Raw genomic sequence first — 24,634 nt, forward strand, 5'->3', positions numbered from 1 at the left:
ACTCCAGCCCAGTGCCGAGCCTGCTCGGCTCCCAGTGACCCCTGAGATGGTGCTCAGGGAAAGGGCTCTGTCCTGGTTTGCTCTTGTGCAAGCCAGTCAGCAGCTGCTCTCTGGCCACTCCAGCCCTTCTCTGGCTGTGGGAGAGGTGGGGACTTCTCTGTGCCTCAGCTGGCAGAGAAACGTGCAGTCTTTAGGGACAGGCTCTGCTGAAACTGGAGGCAACTCGGCTTTAGAGAGATGTGAGTGTGGTTGTCTCCATTAAACATTTTTGCAAACAGTCTGCAGTTTCCTTGTCTGCCCATGTGAGCGGCTGGAGCTACTTGTCTGAAGCCACCCTATGGCAATGGGACAGTGGCTTCTCCGGTCGCCGTTTCAAACGGTGAGCAGCCATGGCAGTGGCTGCAGTGGCTTTTACTGCTTTGCCAGGAGCATTCATCTTTCTCTTGGATTAGGGAGAGCTTTTTCAGCCTTTATTTTATGTAACCTATATTTATAAAGGCTTTTCTTCTGTAGACCTTTCTTTCATCTCCTAGTTTATGTACGTGCCTTGCCCAGGAGCATTCAAACAATAAAAGATAGTTCAGTTTAGCATTTGTCCTCCCCCTCCTCCTCGGGCAGCCCTACAGCCTTGATGTGAGTTGCCCAAGAGCAGAGCAAGGAGGGACATCTGATCAGAGTCAGCGGTAGTTGCACAACCCTCTATCTGCTGAAAAGTAGTGGGGGAAGAGGGTCAGGCCATTCGCTTGGCTCTCAGAGCAAAACTTCCCCCGGAAGGTAAAATCTTGTTCTGTGCTTCTCTGGAGACTGAACTCTACCCTGTAGAGCAAGTAATTTCATGCTAGATTTTGTTTCTTGTGGGCAGGAAAACAAATCTTTTGTGCTAAATAGCACTGAGTTTTTGCAGAATATTGATCCCATAACAAAGGAGGGATAATTGAGTTCAGGCAAATCTGGTTTTCCTCTTTGGGGCAGGGATCCCCCCCCAATTATACGCTCAATCTGCAAAATCAGGGCATTGCCTCCGAGCTACGCGCCCTACAAGTGTCACTTCACCCTGTCCTTCCTGGTCATCTGCTCAGGTGGGAATGGAGGAGCTGGGAGCATGAAGGGAGGCAGGGAAGAAGTGAGGAGGGACAGGGAAAGCGGAGGGCTGCCCAGGGACATGGGCAGTGTGGCAGGGGGGCTGCTGGGGCAGAGGGAGGCTTGGAGCAGGAGGAGGTGGAGAGAGAAACCGGGGCAAGAACTGCAGTGCTCAGATGGTCAGGAGCTGTGGTTTGAGGGCTCGGTGAAAGCCTTAATGATTTTAAAATGCTTTTCCCTACCACCATTCCCACATCTTCTCATTGCTGCCTCTCCTAACTATGTTCCCTCTCCAGCTTGGCCTCCAACACAATATCTCCATGCTCCTCTCAAGGACCCTGCCGTGACATTCCTGCCCAGGTGCTGCTCTGTTGGAACACCTCCCTGCTCTCCTCCTCCTCTCCTGGCCCATGTTTGCAGTGGGTGTAGGCTCCTCCACCCTGTGAGCCTGTTGTATTATTGCCCCTGCACTTCTCCCCTCATCTCGCTGATAGCTCCTCGGTTTATTGATGCTGTCTTCAGTGCCATAAACTCTTTGCGCTCCAGCTGGCAGAGATAGTGAAGCATGTACAGCCCGCTTGCTGTTGTATACGCAGACCATTACTTTGCAAATGCCTCTCAGTTACAGGTCAACTTCTTTGAAGTTTTCTAAACAGTTTTTATTCTGCAGGATTAGAGTCTTCTCTGCAGTCTTTTCTCTCTTCTCAGTCTTTTGGAGACTGATAAAATGACAGATGTCTGACTTCAATTTTAATTTCTCTTTTTTGGTCATCTGCTCTTTCCGTCAGAGAGAAGCCATTTGGGCAAATTTCTGTACAAACCCTTTTTAATTTATTTGCACTTTTTAATGCTGCAGAAAGACCAAACCCAGTTGCCATCTCTCAGCAAAGTCCATCATCTGTCCAGATACCCCAAAATGTCCACGGTAGCTTTCACCCCAGGTGAATGACTCTAGGACCAGGCTGTGCCTAGGCTGCAGGGCTGGTGCAGGCTCCATCCCCGTCAGTGAGCAAGGTCCAGGTTTCCAGCGGAGGGATGGAGGCTCTGCCTGTGCTGCCTGTGGGCATGGACAGGTCCAGGTGGGTGCACTGGGGTTACCAAAGCTGTCTGCCTGCCCAGTGTCCCCCTGGCTGTTGCATGCACTTTCCAAGTGGTTTCAGAGGTCTTCCTCATCTTGACCCACTGAAGCGGCTGCCTGTGGCTCCCACGGGTACCTGGATGTGCATTGGGCACTCCTGATACTGTTGGCAGGTTGATAATCCTTCCAGATGAGGAGAATTGTATTAATGGGCTATATTGAAAAACAGACTTTTCTCCTTTTCTTTCACAGTGGTGTGCACACAGGGATGCCCTCTGCCTCCCAAAGGGTGACCAACAGCTATGTCCAGGGGACCTTAGACATCCCTCTTCTCACCAAAACCATGGGCCAGTGCCTGGATGATACTGTCGAGCGTTTTCCCGACCGCAACGCCTTAGTCTTCTGCCGAGATGGGATTCGGAAGACATTTGCTCAGTTCAAAGAGGAGGTGAGTGCCTGGTTCACCCCTCAGAGAGCCCAGGGAGTTGGATAGCAGCAGCAGCAGCAGCAGATGTGATGGAGAAATGGAAGTGGTTTAATCGCTCAGCTCAGGAGTGTGGTGTGTCCTATGTGGATCTTCATCCTGGCCCTGAGCAGAGGGTAACAGCACCTCCCTGGCACCACCAATGGGTGTGTGCTGCCTTTGTCCTCCTTAGAGTCTCGAGATCAAAGGGAGAAGGCAACGTAGGTGAAATGCTTGCTGAATATCTCAGAATGAACTTTCATACTTAAAAATTATCACCCCTATCTGATGTGTTATGGGCTGAGTCATGGTGTTTTTCTGCACTGGAGCAGGCTTCAGCTCTTGTATTAGTCACTCTGCTCTGACTCTGGTCCTGAGCATGTGGAGGTTTCTAGTCCAACCACAAAGGCACCTGAGCAAAGTCAAGGACTTGGTCTGAGTATCATATGCAAAAATGTGTGTGGGTGTATCTATGCGTGTGTATATATGGGTGCATATTGCATACAAAAATATGTTTATATGTTTTCTGAATGGATGGGCAATGTTCCAAGGCTAAGTACCTGGAAAGTTTCTATTAAATGTATTATATGATCTTGGATAGGAAGAATTGGTTTTTGGGGGGTTTTGGTTGTTTTTTTTTGTTGTTTGTTTTTTTTTTTTTTTTTTTTTTTCAGATTTACTAGTGTTTTGGTTACATGCATCCAGATAAATAAGATTAACTATGTTCACCCTAATTTTAAAAAGTAGGCTGCTATTCAGAACTAAATCAGAGAATAGCTATTCCTCACATTCATATCTCCTACAAGGTAGACTTCATAAATTCATTTGAGAACATAACAAAGCTCTACAAACTTTCCCAAATACCTCAGAATATTTTTACGTACATCTGCACACCTGAAGCACGCTTACCATCTTATCAAAATAAAGTAGTCGTGCCAATATAGTCGCTGAATTCAACTTAATGAGGGTAGGAACCCCAGACTGGTCAAAAGTCACTTGATGTGGTTTCCTTCACCTGAGTCCTTCTTGAAGTAAGCGATGCCAGAACGGAGGCAGATCTAATGGTGTAGGTGGACTCAGCATATGGGTAAGGCTTAGTCCGAAGTTGAGTTGATGAGGACCTAGACACTTAGTCTTTGGGCAAGAATTAATTTGCAACTATTTTTACATCATTGCCTATTTTGGTTTCCTTCCTACTTTGTTGTGTTGTTCCACGCTTGTTATTTTTATGCTTTTAGTCAACCTGCTGAGCAGGGCCTGGTCTGTACTCTGTGACTCAGAAGATGATGCTGCTGCAGCAGTAGGCTGACAGACTGCAGCAGAGGTACATTCTGTGCAATTTCAGTTGCAAAGATGATGTTTTCCCCCCAAAAGCGGTGCCCAGAGACGGATATCCCTCACTGCATCCTGTGTCTGATCCTCAGTCTTGTATTTTACAGGTGGACCAGGCAGCAGCTGGGCTTCTGGCTCTTGGCCTGAAGAAGGGCGATCGGCTGGGAATGTGGGGTCCCAATAAATACGAGTGGGTTCTCATGCAGTTTGCAACTGCCCAGGCAGGAATCATCCTGGTAAGGTGTTTGCTGTGTCTGTTTTTTTAGCAGTCTGTTGGGAAAGGAAATGGAGGCAAAGAAGCAACAGGGGATTCTGGAGAATAAAGTTTATTGTCTCTTTTTTTTTTCCATGCTCTTACCCAGCATTTTGGCTATAACTGAATCCAATATTTAAACAAGATCTGTGCAGCCCTCTGCGTCTTTGTCCTCCCCTATGTAGGAAAGCAGACTGCAGAGGAAGGAGCAGTGAGAAACGGACTGCTGTGAACTAGCTTGCAGTAGCCGATGATAGATGGAGACATGCTTTTGTGTATGGGACAGTTTTTATGTTACATGCTGCTGTCCTAAAGTTACCAGTTATTTAGCTCTCTCCTAAATAGGGCCTGTATTGCTTCAAGGTGCAAACACACACTTAAAAATCTAGTTCAAGTTGCTTATACCCCAAAGCCAATTTTTATTTGAGAGTATGACCTGGCACATTCACCAAAATGCATCTTATTTAGACAGCGCACCGTGGTAATTCTGGTCTGTTTCCTTCATCATGGTTCATCCCGGTGTCTGCTAAGACACAGTAACAGGGTGGATGAGTGTGGCTCAGTATGAACCTGATGGTGAACTCAACTCCAGTGGCCAATATGGTTTCTGTGGAAAGTTGGACAGAAGAAAGTTGGTATTTTCATGGCTGGCTGTTAGAAACCTGACTTGCTCTTGAGTTTTGAATCTTCAGTTCAGTGGATTGAACGTCTGCCTGGGAGACAGGCGGTCTCGTTTCAGTTTCTGAAACTCTGTTGTGACTATCTGACCTCACATAAATGTCTTCTCTTTTCTGATTGTTTTATTTTGTGCAAACGCAGGATTCTGCTAATTTTTCTGGTGAATGTGAAGTCCCTGTAGTGGGAAGCTCTTAGTTCTGTGTGTTGGAGAGGAGGAGAGGCTTTGAGTGTGGCTTGTCCCTGGGAGAACTTTTTTGTTGGAATATGTGTTAGAGGAGAGGGTTTTCAAGGCGAGGGTAACTGATCAACCTTCTTGTTTCTCCCTCTTAAGGTGTCTGTTAATCCAGCCTACCAGGCCCTTGAGCTGGAGTTTGTCATCAATAAGGTTTGTATGGCACTTGCTGGTAATGCTAATTGATTTGTTATGAGGGCACATACAAGCAGCCGTCTGTTAAAGGGGATAGTGGGGACACAGTACAGATGACCTTCTGGTTAAGCACTTGGGTGTATCAGGGAGAGCTGCTTGGAGAGCAGGGCTGGTGGTGGCCATGTAGAGGGAACACCACCACACAGTGACCAAGGGGATGAAGCTGCAGTTCAGTGGTCACATTTGTTGCTGTTTCCTGTGGCTGCCACCCTGTCTGTTTGGTGGAGACTTCTGAATCCTTCTCATCCCTCTCCCTCTCTGCTTACAACCATGTACTGCCAATATTACACCAATAACAACCATACTTGCCAGCAATCGTTCACTGGGGAATGAGGAAAAAGAAAAAAGGCAAGGCTAAATATCTGACCCAGGGACTGTTCTACTCAAGAAGCCGGCAGCCAGGACAGCACAGAATACGTAGTAAGAGTGTGGCTGCAATCTCTACAGGCAACATCTGTCTTAAATCAGTTCTAACTTTCCCACGCTCGTGCTGCAGCCTGCCCAGGAGGGAGAGCACCGTACAGCTGTCCCATCTGACTCGGTGCCATCCTGCCTGCCTCCTGTTTGGGGCAGAATTCGCCATCTGGGAGTTTAACCTTGAAAGTAGAAAGAAGGAAGGCTAAGAAAGGACCAGCCTGTTTGGTAGTTTGTTTTCTCCTTCTCCTAGGCCTTGCTGGCTTTGAGTTTAACCTGATTTAAGTCCCAGCTATTGCCACTGCTTGACATCTTTCTGCTGTGGCTGCCTCAGCTGCCCTCGTATACAGGCCTGGGTTTGAGTTTGCAATGCACAGAGCGCTGATCAGTTTAAAGTGGTCTGGCTTCTTTGCTCCACTAATGAGGAATCCAGGCTACTAAACACTGGATGACTAGAAATTAATCCTAGGATTAAGAAGCTGACTTGCTCATCTATGGTTTGTTCAGCTTTAAATCGAAGGCTGATTATTAGAGGAGCTGGAACCACGTCTGGATCTTCCCAACACCATCCAAGTTTTGGCTTTACCCAGAAAGAAGTGGATAATTTCTAGCAACAGAGACTTTTCTCTTCCATCAGTAACCCTGTAATTTGGTTGCTGGGCTGCAACCTGAGTTCCCATTTCATCCTTCATTTAATCCTCTTACAGTAGTCTCACCGGGGTCACTCCTGTTTTTGTGCGTTATGATTAAACACAGTCGTGCAGTGAAGCTCATATCTTCCAGTCTGGATGTCCTCCTGCTTCTCTCACCAGTTGGAAATGTAAATGGCAGTACTTTCCTTTTTCCCCAGTGAGACCTGGCTTTTGTTTTCCCTTCCATCTCTGTGTATCAGATTCTGGTCTGATTTTTCTCCTCCAGGTTAAATCTGAAGTGTTGATGGGGTAAGATCAGCTCCATTGGAGATTACTCCTGTCTTGCCTTCCCAGGTTTGCTAGTGTTCTTAGCTTTCCCAGGTACCTTTGGCACTGGGATCTCTGGTGTCCCTCACCCCCCTAATTATTTGTTTGTGTTTATTTATTCGCACAACAAAACGCCTGAAGACTTCAGGGCTTTGCCTGTTTGATCCTGTCAGCCTGTGCTGCCCCCTCCTTGCCCCATCAGGTTCCCTCCCTTTGGTATATACAGAAATACACGCTGAATAACCATTTCTCTGATTCCTGCCATGTTTCCAAGGCTTTGATAAAGCAAACCTGTGCCAGCGCTTATACGACAGGTCCTTTGAAGAAGGGTCTGCTGCCATTCAGGTTGAAATCAAGTGGGAGATGCTCAACTAGAGACCCTTATATCATACAGCATCTGCCCTGCAAGTTCCTCTCCTCCCATAGCGTCTGTTTTGCAAAGCTAGTTCAAGCAGAATAGCAGTTTGAAGGAACTAATAGTAAAAAGTTACGAAGGCCCAAAACATCCCAGAACAGACTCAATCCCCTGGGTTCTGGGCAGACTGTTCCAGAAAATAGAGCAAATGTTTGTCTTCCCTTCTGACAAACCCCGGAGGGTACTTAGACATAATTTATTGGCATAGCCTTGGTGTCCTTATTTCACGGACCTTGGGAAAATAATGAAAACAGCCGAGTAAATAATTTATGTAAATAGTTTATTTGACAAGAATGCGTGTTTTGGAAGATGAAAGTAGTTTGCAAATCTGGGTCAAATTCAGCAAATCTCTATTGAAAAAGAAATAGAAATTCTTGGAATAATTAAAGCACTTTGTTTTGGGATTGTGTAAAGGCTGAATGAAAAATGTATTAATTTTCAAAATAAATAGCTAACACTTTAAAAAGAGGTGGAAAAATCTTATGAAACAGGATGCCTTAAAAAAATCCCACAACAAAACCTTGGCTTGACCTGAGAAGCAGTCTTTAGGTTTCCTTGTTTTTCCAAAGTTCCTCAAACATCTGCATTTCAGACTAACTCAAATGACTTTTTTTTTTTTTTTTTATTTTCCTATTTTGGGACTGGACTTTTTGTGAGTGTTGGGACTCCTAATCAGAAAAAATCAGTCATTTGGCTTGTGCTCTCAATAATCAAGAGTGTTGATCCTGGGAGAAGGGCGAACCTCGGGCTGTAGCTCTGCTCTCTTGCTCAGCAAAAAGCAACCAGCCCATCCTGAACTGGACACCGGGGAGGAGAAAAGCACCGGCTGCACACCTTGATCAGGGCTTGGGGTGCTGAGTGTGCAGCAACAACACCCTGTCCTGCGCTTGCGGGGTTTTATGAGCGCACACCTACAGCTCCGTTTGCATTTGCCCTCGGTGAACATGCCTGCTGGAGGCATGTCCCCAGCCCCGGGAGTGTGGCTGCTGCACCCTCGCTGTGCACAGACCTATGTCATGCTCTTCAGTGAATCTTTAAACCGCTGCACACTGCAGCTCTTACTAGGAAGAGTTAAAAATCTCCAGGTTCAGTCTGGAGAGAGCTCATTGTATCATGTGCTCACAGAAACAAGCCATGGAGAAAATCCCAGTGCGGTGTTAATGGCTAACACTTGCTGTGTGGGGTCACAGGGCCGTGCACGTTCCTGTGTCGGTGGGGACTGCTATTTATCATGTCCTGAACCCGACATGACTTCTCATGAGTTTCTGTCTCCCTTCACAGGTTGGCTGTAAGGCACTGGTGTTTCCCACTCAATTTAAAACCCAGAAATACTATGATATTCTAAAGCAGTCATGTCCCGAGCTAGAAAAATCCAGTCCAGGGGGAATAAAGAGCAAAAGGTGAGTTAGGAACATCTGGTGCCTTTGCACTGACCTCACAGCTGTGTCCCGCCTTGTGTTCTCTCAGCTGCACAACACAGGCTGCAGCAGAAGAAGGATCTGCACAGGGTCTCGCCTGAAGAGAATGGGTTAGACTGTCCTGGAGGTTTGCCCTGACCAGTGTACACCTATCCAGGCAGTTTTCTCCTTTGGTCCATTATTGCTGATGGTATTTTTTTTTCTACCAGGCTACCTGACCTATCCATTGTCATCACACTGGACTCCAAGATGCCTGGCACCTTCCACATGGATGAAGTGATGCAGGCTGGGGACAGTAGCCATATGAAGCAGTTGAGAGCCGTGCAGCGGACCCTCTCCTGCAATGAGCCCATCAACATCCAGTTCACTTCAGTAGGTGCTTCTGCTTGCTTCATGCCTTGTGGTTGGATTTCTCGCTGGGGACACAGGGAAAGATGTGTGCGATGCTGAGCATTCCATTTCCTTTGCCTTCTGCCCTTTCAGACCAAGCCCTGGTTCCATCTTCTGCTGTAGGATGGAAGAAATGTTCTAGCATTTCCCCTTGCTTTTTCCACTCTTGCTGCTCAGCCCTTTCTCAAGGGCTGATGGAGATGAGAGGGTGTCCAACTGACACTGTTTGGTCCAACTGTTTGGTTTGGGATTAAGATGCTGTTAAAGAAGAAAATGAAGTCTCCCAGGTCTGAATGGAGAATGAAGTGCAAGATCAGCCCAGGATCTGCCTGGGAGATTGCTCCTGAGAGCACATGTAGCTCATCCTCGGAAAAGGTAATGCGTAATGCCCTCTGTCTTTCAGGGGACAACGGGAAGCCCCAAAGGAGCCACCCTCTCCCACAGGAACATTGTGAATAATGCCAATCTGATCGGTCTGAGGCTGGGGATCACCGAGCAGGTGGGTCTGGGTGGGAACACAGTTTGGGGTGGTCTCCACGGCCACAGAGGGACCACGTGTGTGGAGAGTGTTGTTGCTCACTCAGCAGAAGGGCAAGATATTTTGCCACAAATGATATCGAGGGATAATGCATAACATTTTTCATTTCAATGAAGTTTTGTCGATGTTTCATTTTAGTTTCATGTGAAGCTTTTTTTGGGGAAAAAAAAAGATACCTTTTTGTGGGGGGAAAATGGTGAAATTAATCACTTTTCTTTTTGGTGAAGACTTATTTCAAATAATTATGAGACTCTCAGTGTTAGCTTTGAATTCTGTTGAATGAGGTTTTAATTTGTCTTACGTGACTTAATTTCGTGTCATGTATAGTCTTGTAACTTGTCAGGGTAAGACCTTTCCATTTGTAGTTTCTTTTCAAAATTGTTAAAGGCAAATATTTTCTTTTGAAGTTCGGAAGTAGTTGTTTCTAACACAACAGCTTTGATCCAGAAAAAAGATGGATTGTTTCAATCAGTCTTCAGAGCCTTTGGTGTTTTCAAAAACAAAATAAAATTAATAGCATGTGCTATATGTCCTGCATATTTCATGCCTGTCTTAGCACTAGCACTCTTCTCTTCTGGCTTATCATAAAATAATGTGTGAGCAATACCAGACTAAAAAGTCCAGAAAGAAAAGACATTGCAAAATTACAGAATGAAATTCTGACATTTAAAAAAAATCCCAAACAGATTTTTATTAAAGGCAGGAAGCATCAGCGTTGTGTTTCCGTCTAATGATAACACAGATGAATGTCAGATTTCTAGCAAGTTTTCAGTGGCTCAGGGAAAACTCTCCTCACTGTTGTCTTTGGCTTGATCCCAGGACTATTGCATTGGCGTCCCCGCACCGCTCTATCACTGCCTGGCGTCGGTGGGAGGCTGCATGGTGATGGCTCTGCACGGGTCCTCCTGCATCTTCTCATCGCCGAGTTTTGAGGGGAAGGCTGCTCTGGAGGCAGTGTCTCACGAGAAGTGAGAGTTTGTTTGTGCCTTGCTACAGAGGAGTTCATCGCCTTCAGGCAATGCTTTCTTCCCTTGTCTCGCCTGCCAGGCCATTTCTTGCGCTCTTCCTTCCCACGATGGGAGAGGCAGGTTTGGCAGTGCATGTACTTGCACAAGCACTTCAGGTGCCTAAATCTTGCCTTTTCAGCTGCGCTTGAGTGTTTGCCACGCTTCTGTTTCCCAAAAATAAGTGATCAGATCCCTCTAGGGCTTTGGCTGGAAAGTGTAGTGGTGTCTTGGTTTGCTATGGCTGGTGTGCTTTTACACCTAACCACCCGCCCTCCTTCTCCAAGGCCAGCTCTGCTGCTGAGACAGTTGCATTTCCACGTTGTTCTTTGTGTGTAGCTTGTAAAACAAAAGAGCTATCACTGTCTGTGTATAATACACACACATATGTATATTTATATATATTTTATACATACATATGTATATGTACAAGTATGAAAAGCATGTCTGCTGTGCCTGCCTCTGTGCTGCTGCTCTGCAGCCCCATGTGCGATGGGATGGGACGGGATGGGACAGGACAGGACAGGACAGGACGGGCTGGGCTGGGCTGGGGTGCTGATCTGGGGCTCTCCCCGGTTCCAACTCTGCAGCTTTACCTTTTCTCTCCCCTTCCTGAAGATGCTCCTTTCTACACGGCACGCCAACCATGTATATAGACATGCTCTCCCAGCCGGACTTTGACTCCTACGACCTGTCAAGTCTCCGAGGAGGTAAGTCTGACAGCTCAAGTGGAAAAATCCTGAGAAACTGGATATTACTGGTTCTCCGCTGGGAGGCTGTATGAAGCTTTGCGAGCAAATCACTCTGCTGGAGGGAAGAGTTTTGTTGCATGAGCCTTGTGTATCGCTGTTAATTTGATGCTATGTTTCCTTTCCTTGGGGTTTCCTTCAAGAATTATGCATTTTTATGATTTCTTTCATCTTAAAGCAGATTGGGGAAGGACCTTTCTGTTTTATCTGCTAGATCCAGGAGCTGGGAAGCCTGGTTTTGCTCGACTCTCGTCTCACTGGCCACCACCGTGTGGCAGCAGATGCTTTATGTGCTTTAGGCTGGTGCAGTCCCTAAAGCAGAGCTGTGATGCCTCTGACCTAAAGTTTCCTGCCCGTTTTTGAAGTCATTCATCTAAATACTGGAGAGGGTGTGATAACGTGTGCTGGAGCTTTCTCTCTCATCACAGACAGCCTCGGAAATAGCTGAGCCCAAACGGGGAGACCAGTAGCCCTTTTTGAGGCAATAACAGTACGGAGAGAAGATGGTGCTGGAGCATGAAGAAACATTTAAGCAGATTACCTAATCATCTCTGCTATGTGAAAAATGATCCTGTCTCATCTTGTTCCGCAGAAAGGCCTATATATTACTCTGCACTTTTACTCTGTCATCCTAGGATGGGACAGGTGAAAATGTGATCTGCCCTCTCCCAAAGGAGAGGAACAAGGCAGGAGGAAAGGTTTTGGGGTTCTGTGCAAGGCAGGAGGAAAGGGTTTTGGTTTTATGGTGGTGGTGATTGATGGGAGTGTTTGTCCTGCTAAAACTCTGTGCCTTTTTCTGCTCTGAGTCTTTTATTTTGGGGAAGCGCAGCTTGGACTAGGTCTATAGAGTTTGTTTTCCTAATGAGTGAACTCTGCCAACCCTTAATTCAGTCAGGCAAACTGACCTTGCTGCAGCCTTTGCTTCTAGAATAACTAAGATCTGTATCCATAAAAATGGAAAGTATTTTGACAGGAACCGGTGTATCCCAAAGGTCTTGCCAGCGTTTAAAAATCTGGGAGTGCAAAACCTTCTGAGGGACCACTCCTGGGAATAAATAGATGGTTTCCAGGACAGTCATCTCTTCCTCTTTCTTCCAGGAGTCATTGCAGGTTCTCCTGTTCCCCCCGAGATCATGAAGATGGTTATCACCAAGATGCACATGCCGGAGATCGTGGTGAGTCATGGTTGCTGTGACTAGAGATGCAAGTGGCATTTGTCGTGGTGAGATCCTGAGTTTGGGCATCTCGGCACCGCAGCAGTGCCGGAGCTGCTGGGAACATGTGTGATGGGACCACGGGTGTGAGGCCAGGCTGAGGAGTGAAGGTGTCGAGGGGCTGGGAGGAAGAAGGGGGATTCTGCCTGGTTGCTGGTAAGGTGTCTGGGAGGAAGCTTTGTAAGAAGAGAAGACATTGTGTTCGATGTCATAAACTGAGTTTCTGCTGGTGCATTTCAAAGCTTTTCTAAACCCTTCTGTTGTACATGCTGCAAGGATGAATGATTATGGAAGAGGCGTTGCTGGTTTGTATCGGTGTGGGTGGGTGCACGTGATCATCTTGCTGCGGAGCTGTCAGGTTTCTTTCACCATCCTGGACTGCATGCAGATGTAAAACCTTGTTGCATGCTACATGTTCGAGTCTCAGCGTGGGAATGGCGCCATCCACATGTGCAGCACCAGGCATCATGTTGCCAGAAGTGCAGCACATGTCAGACCACACGTGCTGCTGCTCCATTGCATGTCCCTGCACCCTTGGCCCGTGCAAGAGCATCAGTGTGTCCTGGATATGGAGGAGGACAAGCCACCAGTGAGGGGATCGGTGGCATTTCAGGTGACAGGTTTTGTGAGCAGGTTTTGTTTTACTTTAAAGGAAATAACTTTGGTGCCACACTGCTTGCAAATGCTGAGGAAACAGACTGTTGCGATGGATAAACACGCGGGGCTGGGAGTCAGATTAGGCGTGTTATTGTTGGCAGATCCAGACCGCACCAGCACCAGGGTTTTACAGGGACGACTGTGTGCTCTGCCGTGGACCAGTGGAGTCCAGGGCATCTGTCCTGGAGCCGTCTCAGAGGCAGCCAGGGATTTTTCCTAGATGTGATTCTCTTAATGCTGAGCTGAAAACAGCAGGGACAGCCCTGGTGCTGTGGCTCGGACTCTGTCAGGTGACAGCTACCCATTTTTATAGTAGGCTTGAATTTGGCGTCACAAAATATTTTCAGACATTACTGCAAGTGCCCAGGACTCATTAGGTGTCACATGTTCCTGCTTTGTAGAGAGAGAAATAATAAAACCCTCCCAAACAGTTGCTCTGCCCATAGGATAAAGAGGATTAAGTCTATATTTATACCACCGATCTCGTGTTACTTCTGATCCCCCAGCTCTCAGAGAGACACAGGGAGACTTGTTGAATTCATCTTTGCAGCAAGAGCTTTATACAGAAGATGTACATAAGAAAATATACAATTTGATTTCTATATAGGAGACAGAGGAGTTTTCATCCTCTTAAAGGTCATTTACACTCAGTTACAGAGGAATAAATATACATATATTTATATAACTCTTTAGGATTAAAAAACACAGTTAAGTTGCAACTGTGGTATTGTAATAGCCTTGACAATAAACCACAGTCATCCTGGTGTCCTGCTAGATCCTCTGGAGTATGGGCAGAGAGAAGAGGAGGGGTGTCCAAGCCAGGCTGCACGGTGCATACCTTCTCTTCTCTGACGTACGTGCATCTTGGTAGACCCCACAGAGTGGGAGGGAATCCAGTCTTCAGATGGCTCCAGTTTTGGTGTTTCCCAGTACTGCTTCACTTAAAGGATTTCTGGCCAGCCTAGAGAGATCGCTGCCTTTTGGTGTGAAAGGGCAGCTTGGTCTCAGGGCCACCGGTTCTTGGTCATTGCTTCACCTATCCCCCTCAGCCCTGGCCTGCAGGGATCCCCTCCGTGGGAAGGCAGAGGAGTCTCTTTGCTTGGGTTGAGACCAATTTTCCTGATCAAGCAGCTGGGGGAGGGATACTCCTACCTTCCCATTTGCTTCCACCCCACTGGAAGGGGAGAGACAGTGACCAACTGGTTGATCGGGGACATGGGTTATGTTGCCTCTGGGAAAGATGACTGTGTTTTACCGGCAGAATCTAGGTTAGCTTGTCTTAGTATGGTCATGCATAGTTTAGTTTTTAAAAATGCCTCTTTTAAAATATATAGATGTTGGAAAAGATTGAAAAGGTGGATTCCATCCTGCGATCAGCAGAGAAGCGGGGATTTGGAGGAGGCTGGAGGTGTTCAGATATATCAGAAATGTTTCCTGACAGGTAGGAGAAGCTTAAGGAAGGACTCGGAAGTCAGTAGTTTTCTGATGGTTGAAGTGACCGGTCACCAGGACAGGCCATACCGGGGCCTGCTAGAGGAAAAAAGAGAGAAGGCAGCATGTTTAAGGGTTTTTTTGAGCAGATCAGTAAACTTGTAGTGTTGTTTATTTTTACAGTATGTGAATGAAACCCATACTTGAAAGTGAAGAGTTAAGAGTCAAGGAGCTGTTACGAGTTCCCACAGTAGAGGAGATGGGTTAGTCCTGTCTCTGACCTACCAACTTGCTATGTGATTCTTAAGTATCTTACCCAAAGGGTTGATGGGCAGTGAGCACATTCTTTGTAAAGGAAGAAACCTGAGAGCGGAATTTTCAAGAGTAGTGAATTATTTTGGTGTCCTGGTTCTGGAAATCCAGGGCAGGTAGATTTTTAGAAAATGCCAAGCAGCTTTTCATCTGAAATGTGGTCAGTGACCCAAGTCACTGGTCATCCCTGAAATACAGACCCCCATAGCTGACATCTCAGAAAGCTGCCTGGCTCTCAAGAGGTGCACAATGGAGGCAGAAGTACTTCATATTCCTTAAAATCATGTTCACCACACTGGAGTGGGTTTGCGTGCCTGCATTTTGGCACTGACACCTGAAGGTACCGAGCTTTGTCTTCTGCAAGACTGGAATAAATAGTTTTCTATTTCAATAACACTTGTAAACCTCTGAGAGATCTGGATGGAAGGTGCTAGAGAAAAAACAATGGTTATTGTCATGGTTTTCTTACTCTTATGGAGGAGCGAACTGAAATTGAGTTCAGGCGGGGAGAGAGAAGAAGGTTAAGAAGGGCCAGACCTGTAAATAAAGTACATTTAAGTATTGTGGTTTAGAAAACTGAAGTTTTTCCATCTTTAGAGCGGAACTTTACCCGCCCTATATGGAACGACTGGTATTTCCATCTCTAATCCATAAAACGTCTGGCACTGCAAGAGAAATAACCACTTTAAGAAGGTGCCGAGCAGCTGGCATCATCCCTCACATTTTGGTCATAAATTTACTTTCTCCATCCTGTTATGCATATCCTTAGTAAACTGGGGACCAAATGGCCATAGCTGGGCTTCAGCCTCTCCTTTCTGTTATGAAAGGGCACAGTGACAACCCTTGTTCGTGCAGTGCAGTGCAGGGTCACTGCACTTTACTTAACAAATGAGCAAAGGTCCCTATCCCAAGAGCCTACAAACTTTCAGGCTCATCCAAAGTCCTTTGGAATCCATACAAGCTCCAGACCTATTCCTGGGGTGGGGAAAAAGTAAAATGCTTGGGATGGAGTGATGACAGTTGTGGGTTTTTTGCTACTCTCTGCACTGAATTTAATACGCTTGGTAGTTTCCAGTTGTGGAAGGTGTTTGTATGATAGGTTTTCATGGTTGGTGTTTGGATTGGTAGATGTCAGCAAGCTCGTTGTTGAAGGGAAAGTCAGCCCTGTCTCTGAATCACCTTCTGGCCTAGAACATTTTATTCAAAGAATATTTGCTGTCTCAAACCTTCCTCTTCTGGGACACTAATTTGAAGGCATCAGCCTTTGTTTTTAAATACCTGAGTGTCTTGGATGGGAATTGTAGCTGCTGAAAGGCAGTTGCTGGCCCGTGAACTGCTCCTTATGGAAGATGTCTATTTTCACATGGGTTGGGCAGCCTGGGGCCAGATTTTCCAGCAACGTCCTGCCCTGGATTTCAAACCAGACTCAGAGGACCTTTACTAGGGCAAAAGGCTGAGCATCTCCAGTCGGTTAAAAATGTAAAGCGTGTGTGATCCCAGCTCAGGGTAAGAGTGGGCTAAATCCACCCTTGTTTTGACACTTAATTACATGCTTCACCCTTACTTGCTGCCCCAGGCCTGTCTTTAGCCCCATGTTTGTTTGACAGGGTTGACTTCATCCCTGTTGCTCCAGGCAGATTCTCTGCTCTAGGAGCTCATGGAGCCCAGTACTGCCAGGAGATGGAGCAGCTCTGAGCAGAGACATCGGTGGGTGAATGGATGGGCTGTTTTGAGCCAAACCCTAGTGTCACTGAAGTCAGAGACGGAAGTCCCCATACCTTTGGTGGCATCAGGTTTTGCTGTAGGTCTGACTAAAAGTGAACCATCTTACGTGTTTAATGGCGGCTTCCCTTCTTGGACCTCTTGGTGGGGAGCTTGCAGGTGCGGAGGGCTGGGGTGTCTCTGATGGACTGCCCCCGGTACTGAGCAGGCGTAGAGCAGGTCTCCTCAGCGCGGGTGCGATTGCCCTTCAGCCACCTGGGACAGAGGGAGAAGGAAGACCAGGAGTTTACAAGAGGTACAAACCATCACGGAAAACAGTCATACCATGAAGGGAGAGGGCGGGTTGGGGAGAGAGCTGCTGAGCACTTGTGCAGCCTTCAGCAGCCTCCTCTTGCGTGGCACAACTCAGGGGGGAACCTCCCTCGGTGGACCCCCAAGGAGACCCCAGGGAACAAGGGGAGGGAAGGGGCGCCTGGTGCCATACTTGCGCAGGTGTGCTAGCTGGCAGTTGCAGTGCCAGGCATTTCGGGAGAGCATCAGTGTCTCCATTTTGTCGAAGGGGAAGTTGCGGGGCAGCTGGGTGAGCCGGTTGTTCTCCAGGTGAGCTGTCTTCAGCGCGGTCACGCCGGCAAATGCGTTGTCTGCAAACTAAGGGACAGAAGTTTATGGTAGGAACACTGATTTGGGGAAGGGGAGTTCAAAACCTGAGTGCCTGTGTTCAAGACTTTAGGAGGTGTAAGCATGGAGGGAGCTAGAGAAGGAGCGGTGGAGGTGGGTCCTGGCTTGCTGGAAGCCCTGGACACCTAAGAGAGGCATGAGGCTGGTGGGTTCATGGGTGATGGCGTTTCCTGCCTGAAGAGAGCTACGTCCCAAATCCATGTGGGATTGTCTTTACAGCTACATCCCTAAATAAAGTGAAGTCTGGCAGCCCCCTTTATTTTTGAGCCATGCTTCTTCATTCTAAATGAAGATATTTTCTGGGTGTATTCCTTTCCAAGGCTGGAAATCCTCCCAGTGCCTGTTGCCTTGCCTGTCCTGGAGTGGCTGAAGGAAGGAGTGTTTGCGGTGTCTGAAGGGGCTGTAGACTTTGGCAGTGCCCGGGGGCTCTGAGTGGAAAGTTACACTTGGCATCTGAGTAGTGTAGAAATAGAGGCAGGTTTCCAGCACCTCAACCTCCTCTGTTTTTTTCCCATTTCCAGTGGGTTACTTGCAAGGGATGCTGTAAGATTTGTCTCTTCTCAATTAATGGGCAGGCTTTAAGGGAAGGCCTCCCTTAAAAAAGCTGCCAAAAAGAGGTGAGAGGCTGTAGACCTGGCTCTGCAGCCCCCTCCTCTCTTCCTTGAGGTCTCATCTCTGGGTTTTCTCAGCCCTTAGTTACTCAGGTTGGAAAGTTTCTTCTTGAAAGCAAAACCCCCAACACAAACTTTCTTGGCATTGATGAATTGGAGAGGGGGTCACTGACAAGGCACAAAGCTGCCCTTGGCTATGACACACCATTTCTCCCCTTTCTCGAAGCGCAGGAAAGCTTTCTCTAAAGGGTGGAGAGGAGACTCACTAGGTCTACCAAAACTCCCCCAGTCAAGGACCTGTACTCCCATTTCTGAATGTGAGAAGCTTGCACTTCAGATGGGACCATCACTGTGTGTTCAAGTTCTCTAAGCTGAAAAGCTTGACAGAGGAAATGCACTATTTTAAGCTGTGAACTTTTGTCATCTTCCAAATTAAGCAATGCTGGATAGGATTAGAGCTTAGCTAAGAGACTCCCAGAGTACTGTAGCTGTTGGACAGTCAGCAGTGTTGGCCTCTGCGGTCCCAAACTGAGCTGACCTTGGTAGGTTTTACTGTGCTGATAGTGGAGCTGCTCAGAGAGATGCTGGCACGCTGTGCAGCAGGGCGGTTGCCTGGCCATGTTCTGGTTTGGACAGTGGTGTACTGTCTCAGCTGCTCATTCCTCTCCTGGCCCCATGAGAAGAGTTCGCATCTGCTGGTAACGGCTGCTGCGCTGCCTGCCAGAGCATGCGTTTGTAAAGAAGTTAGTGGTTTTTTTTCCTTATTTAGATGGAGGATTGCTGCTATAATTTATTTTGCAATAAATACGTAGAGAGGGGCATAAGTAAAGCTTCCAGGATCTGCATTGCCTGGTTTCTTGTTGATGTTCGCGGTGGATCTTGGCCCGTGCAATGCAGCCCTGCAGGTGACTGGTGCGGGTCCGTGATGCTGGTGGGGAAGGGGAGCTCTGAGCTGGAGCTGCAGAGCAGCCTGAGGGCTCTCCTCCTGCTCAACTACAGTACAGGCTGGGGTAGCTTCGTCTGGAAGGGTTTTGCACTTGATCAGCTTGAAAATCTTGCAGCCATGCAGGGAACAGCTAAGGACAGTATTTTTGTGAAGGAGGATGAGCTGCAGTCAGGATGCCAGGAACATTTAAAGTATTTGGTAGTAATTTCCTAGGTCATGAGACCTGTGTGATTAGATATCTCCTAGCAGTGTAAAGTTCACGTGTGGGCTGTTTGGATACAAGGCCTTTGAGGATTCGAAGAGAAAACCCTCAGCTGGGGTGGGAGCTTTGTTTTCCCAAAAAATAACATAAGCCCTAAGCTGCAGAAGCCACCCCTGTTAGTGCTGATCCTGTAAACTGGTGTCTTACTGGGCTGTTGGGGAGGAAAGGAGGCATCTGGCTGCAGAGGAGCCTTTAAAGGTCCTGTCCACAGGTGGTCACTGAAAAGAAGAAAATCTTTTTTGCTGGCTAGAATTTGCTTTTTGGCCAATCCAAGGACACTTCCTTGCAGCACCCCAGCATCATGGGATTGTCTGATTTTTCCAGCATATAACTTGGTAGTCTAATGTCTCTACAGCTGGTACAACATTTAACCTGTAATTTTTTACTTGTGCTTGATGAAAGTGCCTTAAAACTGAGTCTACGAAAGTGCTGTGACAGCATGTCTAAGGTATTGCCTAGAGAGGTCAGTGGATTGTTTTCAAGTGTTGAGTTTGCTTATTTCCATCCTGGAGAGCTTAGTGCTGAGGGTGGACATGGGCTCAAATACTGACCGAGTGCTACCAAATTGTTTTAGGTAGTGTTCTTCTCCATCTGGGCAAGCTGCAATTCCAGTTTTTGAGCATTTTGTGATGCTATATACCCTTGAAAACTGTGGTGTGCTCTATTCCTGGTATCTTTCAGGGGATCTGCTTATCCCTGTGAGGCCCTCTAGTTTGCTCTTTGTTGCTAAGAAATTCTCTTTTTCATCACATCTTCCTGTGGTGGGTGTTGCTTTGCTGAGAAGTCCTAACCTGCCTTACCTGGATGCCCTTTGTCTTTGGGCTTCCTGGAAAACTATCATCCTGGGGACAACTGCTCTGCTCCATCTGCAGCACCCTCCCTTTCCAGCCACACGGGGTGCACCTAGGACATCAGGGTGCTGCTGCTCTTGCACTGGGCTCGTTTCTGTTCTTGCACTGCCTGGCTTTGCAGAGGTCCTAATGCAGGTGATTCCCTGAGTGTGATGCTCCTGCCTATGGATCGTGCTTTCTCTCAGATGAAGAAGAGGGTTGGTTTGCCATTCGAGATACCTGAATGTCCCTCCTCCTCTCCAGTGGGAACAGGGCCCCTTTGTAAGATGCTGCGAGAGTTCCTTTTGAGACATCAATAAACAAACCTTTCTTTATAACGTGTAAAGTTGGAAGGCATGGGGGGAGGTGAAGGTGAAGGTCCGTATGCCTACCTGTCTGCAAGGCGTAGGTAAGAAACCGCTGCTATTCATAGCCCCCTCCCGAGGAGTCTCCCCCTCCCAACCTACAACAGGTACCCAGGCTGAACGAAGAAGGCAGAACAGTTCAGTTCTGCAAGGTGGCAGCGCCCTTCAGTCCCTCGCGTACGAGGCAGACGCTGGCCTCTCATCCCACATCTTGTGTCTGGGATGGTAGAAGGTTGCTAATTGTCCTGGAGCACCCCAAATGCCTGTCTCAATGATTGGTGTCATCTCCAGCTCGGGAGGGAATGCATTGCCTTTCCAGGGAGTTTGTTCAGCTCCAGATAATTTGGTTTTGCATAAAATTAACTCAATAGAAGGGTGAAGTACTCTCTCATCCCTCGCTTGGGCCGTCAGGGGTGTTATCAGCTGGCCAATGCCTTGCTGTCTGCAGAGCGTCCAGACCTGCATCTCCCACCTCCTCTGCAAGGGAGGGACAGCAAACCAAGAGCTTTGTAAAGGAAAAGAAAATCAAACCCTGTGTTGCTTATCTGAAATAAATGGAAAGAGAAAGGACTCACCTTTTTCAGCTTCATGTTGTCCAGGTTGAGTGTCTGCAGGTATCGCCCGAAGGACTGGAAGGCATTGTCAGGGATGACCTCAATTGGGTTATGAGAAAGCTTCAGTTCCTCCAGCACTCTCAGCTTACTCATTGCATTCACAGGATAGCTGCTCAGCTGGTTCTTGTCCAGGTGGAGGACAGCGAGGTTTTCTACGTCCTCCAGGGCCCCAGGCAGGAGGTTGGTGAGAGAGTTGTCAGAAAGGAAGAGCCAGCGCAAGTCTTTAGCCCCATTGAAGACCCCTGGTTTCAGCTCCCGGATTTTATTGCTGCCTAAGTGCAGGATGAAGAGGTTGACAAGAGGGGAGAGGAGCCCTTTGGGCAGGTCTGGGATCTTGTTCTGGTCCAGGTACAGGTAGGTGAGCTCAGACAGGTCATCGAAAGCTCCTGGCTTTATGACACTGATCTGGTTGTCAGTGAGATAGAGGTAGACCAGGCTCTTGAGCCCCCGGAAGGCCCCAGTTGAGATCTCCTTGATTCGTGAACTCTGGAGGTGCAGGGACACCAGCTTTTTCATGTCACGGAAGCCGTTGGTTGGCAGGACAGGGAAGTTGTTCTTCTGCAGGTTGAGAAGCCGCGTTTGCTCAGGCACCTTGGGGATCTTCTTCAACCCCACGTTGTCGCAGATGACGTGCTGCAGGTCTCCGCCGTGGCAGTGGCAGCTCGGGGGACATGCCTGCACGATGAAGGCAAGACACGCCAGTAGGCTGAGGACACTGAGGAGGAAGCCTGACCGATTCATGGTCAGATCTGGAATTAGTGTGGTGGGAAGAGAAGCAGGAGGAGGAGGAGGAGGAGGAGGGAGATGGGTGGGAGAGAGAGAGTAACTGGGTTTGCAGCATGCTGAACACAGCCCTATTTATAACGTTATTAAAAAGCAAAATCCCTTCCCACAAACCGCAGGCAGCAGCCAGTTGGAAGCAACTGGCTTTGGGAACTTACCGTGAGCTTAACCCCTTGGCACCAGGCAGAGGAGTGTCCGTGGTCTTGCCTGGCCCCGCTGCTGAGGCGACTGTGCAGAGGTAGTTTTCCTCTCTGCAACAGGGAGGCAAATGGTCAGGAAGAACACATGCAGATCTGCTCTGTGGGGAACCTTTCTGGTCCCTGCTGAGCCAAGCGGGGCCCAGATTCATCACTGGGGGGGGGGAAACAAACTGTTTTGGTTGAACAGCATAGTAGGGAGCACTGCTGTGCTCCACAGCCACCTTGTGCTGAAGGTTTCAGTGGGCTCCTGGGCTGTATTTAGCCTCAGCTGGTTTTGGGAGAAGCATCTTGTCATGTTATCACAGAGGAAGGTTTTTGGGGAGTCTTGTCTTGCTGATTTCAGAGGAGTTTGCCTGAGGAGGGATGGGAGAAGATGGGACCAGTATGGGGTCAAGCCAATGGCCAACGGTGATGTAGTTGCTCTTGCAATGCCAAAATTTTGGTTGAAGACTTCCAGATCTAGACTGCACCTAGGAGTTGGCTGAAGAAGGGGAAAGCAAAAGCAATCTTAATTTCTGATGTGACTTTCCTATGGGCAGTGGAGCATGATACATCCAGACCTGGTCATGGTCAGGAGACCTACGTGAGGGGGTTTTCTCAGCATGTGGCACTGTGGAGCAGTGGCTGTTGCCTTCCAATGGGGGATGGGGCAGTGGCAGAGCCTGCGGGGAAGCAGTTGGGCATGGGTGGTGGATATGTGTCGTGGTTTAGGCCAAATCCACCACTGGGGTCCCGAGGGACCCCAGACGGGACCGACAGATGCTCCCCTCTACCCCTCTTCAAAGAGAGAGGACAATATGAAATGCCAGACAGCGATGCCCAGCTCAGATCAGGTGGATGGCAATGCCTGCGGCTCTTGAGATGAAGCTGTGGACAGGGAAAAGTGTGGGATGGTGAGATAGCAGAGCAAGGAAATCACTGCTGGAGCTGGGACTAGGGTCTGCCTTGGGTCCTGTCTTGGGGTAGCAGTGGCAGAGGTGAATTGACAACACAGGGGATGTCCTTTGCTCTCCCAATAGAGAAGGCAAAGCGGTTAAAAACCCCAGCGCCTGCTTCTGTGAGTGTGAAGAGAGAGATCCAGGGGTTGTGGGGTGGGGTTTGGAAGTGGAACATTTTGAACTGATTTCCAGCCAGTTCCTGGCTGCAGCAAACAGCTGAGAGCCGAGCACATAACTGTGAGCTTGTTGAGATTTCTGCTCCTGAGGCTGGCTGTGGAGCCCCAGCGGAGCTTTTGCAGAGGCGAGACAGGCTCAAGAAAGGGAGGAAATCCAAGGGCTGACTTAGGACACAGACTGGCTTATTCACCGAGTTTTCTGGGTTTTTCCATTGTTGCAATGAGGAATTAGCCAGCGCTGCCGAGCATGCTCCGGATGGTGTTATGCAAACTGCCTGGCAGCCCGTGCTGTGGTCGGCAGCTGTCAGTCTGAACAGCATTTCCATTGCATGACTAATTTGGGGGGAGAAAAAGGCTTTCTGGGGTGTGAATGTAGGTTCTGGTGAGCCTGTGGGGCAGATGGGGTTGCCCAAACGATGATGTAATGTGGGACCTCGGTGCAAACCAGGCCACGTCAGGCTTCCAATGTTTGTCAGCCCTGAGATGCAACGCCCTGCTGTCGCGCAGCCGGGGCCTCGCCACTCGCCTTGGCACCGAGTGCTTCTCCTGCCTCATCTGAGGGATGCTTGGACCGTAGGAGCTGCAGGATGCTGCTGGAGGCACCTCCTGCAGGACTCTCTACTGTAGTTACTGTGGGATTTAAAACTCTCTGATCAAAACAATGGTATTTTTGCTTCTGCCTGATTCAGTAGGCACTGCAATGGTCATGCATATGCTTTCATCTCTAGAGTACCTCTTTGAGTGTCTTGGTCAGGACCTTTGAGACAGCAAAAGAGGAGGTGGGCAGAAGAACCCTCTGTGTTTTCTTCTTCTGCCTCTCCAGGTTGATCAGGACTGAGAGTGCCCCTTACATGTGTGCTGCTGGTAAAGCTCAGACAAAGAGCTGGGTGAATGATTGGAAAAGAAAAAAAAAGTCACCTGGAAAGCATCATCTTCTATCCACTGATTGATTTTCTTTCTCTGAGCAAGTTCAACCACATTAGTCTTACTTGTAGTCATTTGACGATCAATTCCTGCAGTTATGTACCAGCTATACTGAGCAAGAGCAACTGATGGGTGAGATTTAAAATCCAGCCTGTTTCCGCTGGACACTGACACTAGGCAGCTAGCTGTGCTCCTTCCCCAAGTGTAGCTGATGTCTGATACTTGCTTTTCCCATCCCCCTGCAAAAAATACCAGCTAACAGCTTACTGCTTCTGCAGAGACTTCTGCCAGTGTGGGTCAGACCAGAGCAAAAAGCTGGTGAGAGCCCTGCAAACTCCATCCATAAATACCTCCCACCCATGTGTATTTCTGGAACAAGACCCTTTTCAGAGGTTAAACTGCCCAAACCTCAAACCATCTCATCTTTCTTCCTCTGAGGATAAACTTCCCTTTCTTCTACCCTTTATCTCTTTGCTGGATGGGACTGCAGATTTTGGGGGACAGGGCCACTCTCTCCCTGCCAGGATGTGTGTGTGGTGGCTGTGGACACATGTAAGACCCATAGCTTCCCCATGAAGATGCCGTGATGTAGCTGCCATGATGCTGGTGTGAGGTGGGAAGATTTCCCTACCCCGAGGGCTCCCCACCAGCCCAGTGCCTGCAGCAGAGGTTCGGGGATGCCGGGTTATTTTTGGTCCCGTGGTGGGGTAGCAGCAGGGCAGTGCTGCTGGGGAAAAGGTGTCTGCTTGTCAGCTCCATTTCTCCAGGCACAA

The 24,634-nt window shown here is 48.2% G+C and overlaps 2 protein-coding genes across 2 annotated transcripts in view; one reads left to right on the forward strand and one right to left on the reverse strand.

The window, feature by feature from the left end:
* The window catches only part of ACSF2 (acyl-CoA synthetase family member 2), a gene marked incomplete at its 5' end in the record, with an annotated part of 37,644 nt that overhangs the window by 3,414 nt on the left and 9,596 nt on the right, over positions 1–24,634 (forward strand). Inside the window, 9 exons of the mRNA XM_082492218.1 lie at positions 2,411–2,606; positions 4,061–4,189; positions 5,216–5,269; positions 8,381–8,499; positions 8,727–8,889; positions 9,311–9,406; positions 10,265–10,413; positions 11,068–11,159; positions 12,297–12,373. Of these exons, the coding sequence (XP_082348344.1) occupies positions 2,411–2,606; positions 4,061–4,189; positions 5,216–5,269; positions 8,381–8,499; positions 8,727–8,889; positions 9,311–9,406; positions 10,265–10,413; positions 11,068–11,159; positions 12,297–12,373 (1,075 nt within the window). The remainder of the gene's footprint in view (positions 1–2,410; positions 2,607–4,060; positions 4,190–5,215; positions 5,270–8,380; positions 8,500–8,726; positions 8,890–9,310; positions 9,407–10,264; positions 10,414–11,067; positions 11,160–12,296; positions 12,374–24,634) is intronic.
* CHAD (chondroadherin) lies at positions 13,606–21,602 on the reverse strand. The gene is made up of 4 exons (XM_082492217.1): positions 20,802–21,602; positions 17,019–17,182; positions 16,644–16,789; positions 13,606–14,599 (listed from the first exon to the last, which is right to left on the reverse strand). The coding sequence occupies exons 1-3, from the start codon at positions 21,579–21,581 to the stop codon at positions 16,648–16,650; spliced, it is 1,086 nt and encodes a 361-aa protein (XP_082348343.1). The 5' UTR covers positions 21,582–21,602; the 3' UTR covers positions 13,606–14,599; positions 16,644–16,647.

The sequence above is a fragment of the Vanellus vanellus genome, assembly GCF_965231255.1.
Source record: "Vanellus vanellus genome assembly, chromosome: 17".
Taxonomy (NCBI): domain Eukaryota; kingdom Metazoa; phylum Chordata; class Aves; order Charadriiformes; family Charadriidae; genus Vanellus; species Vanellus vanellus.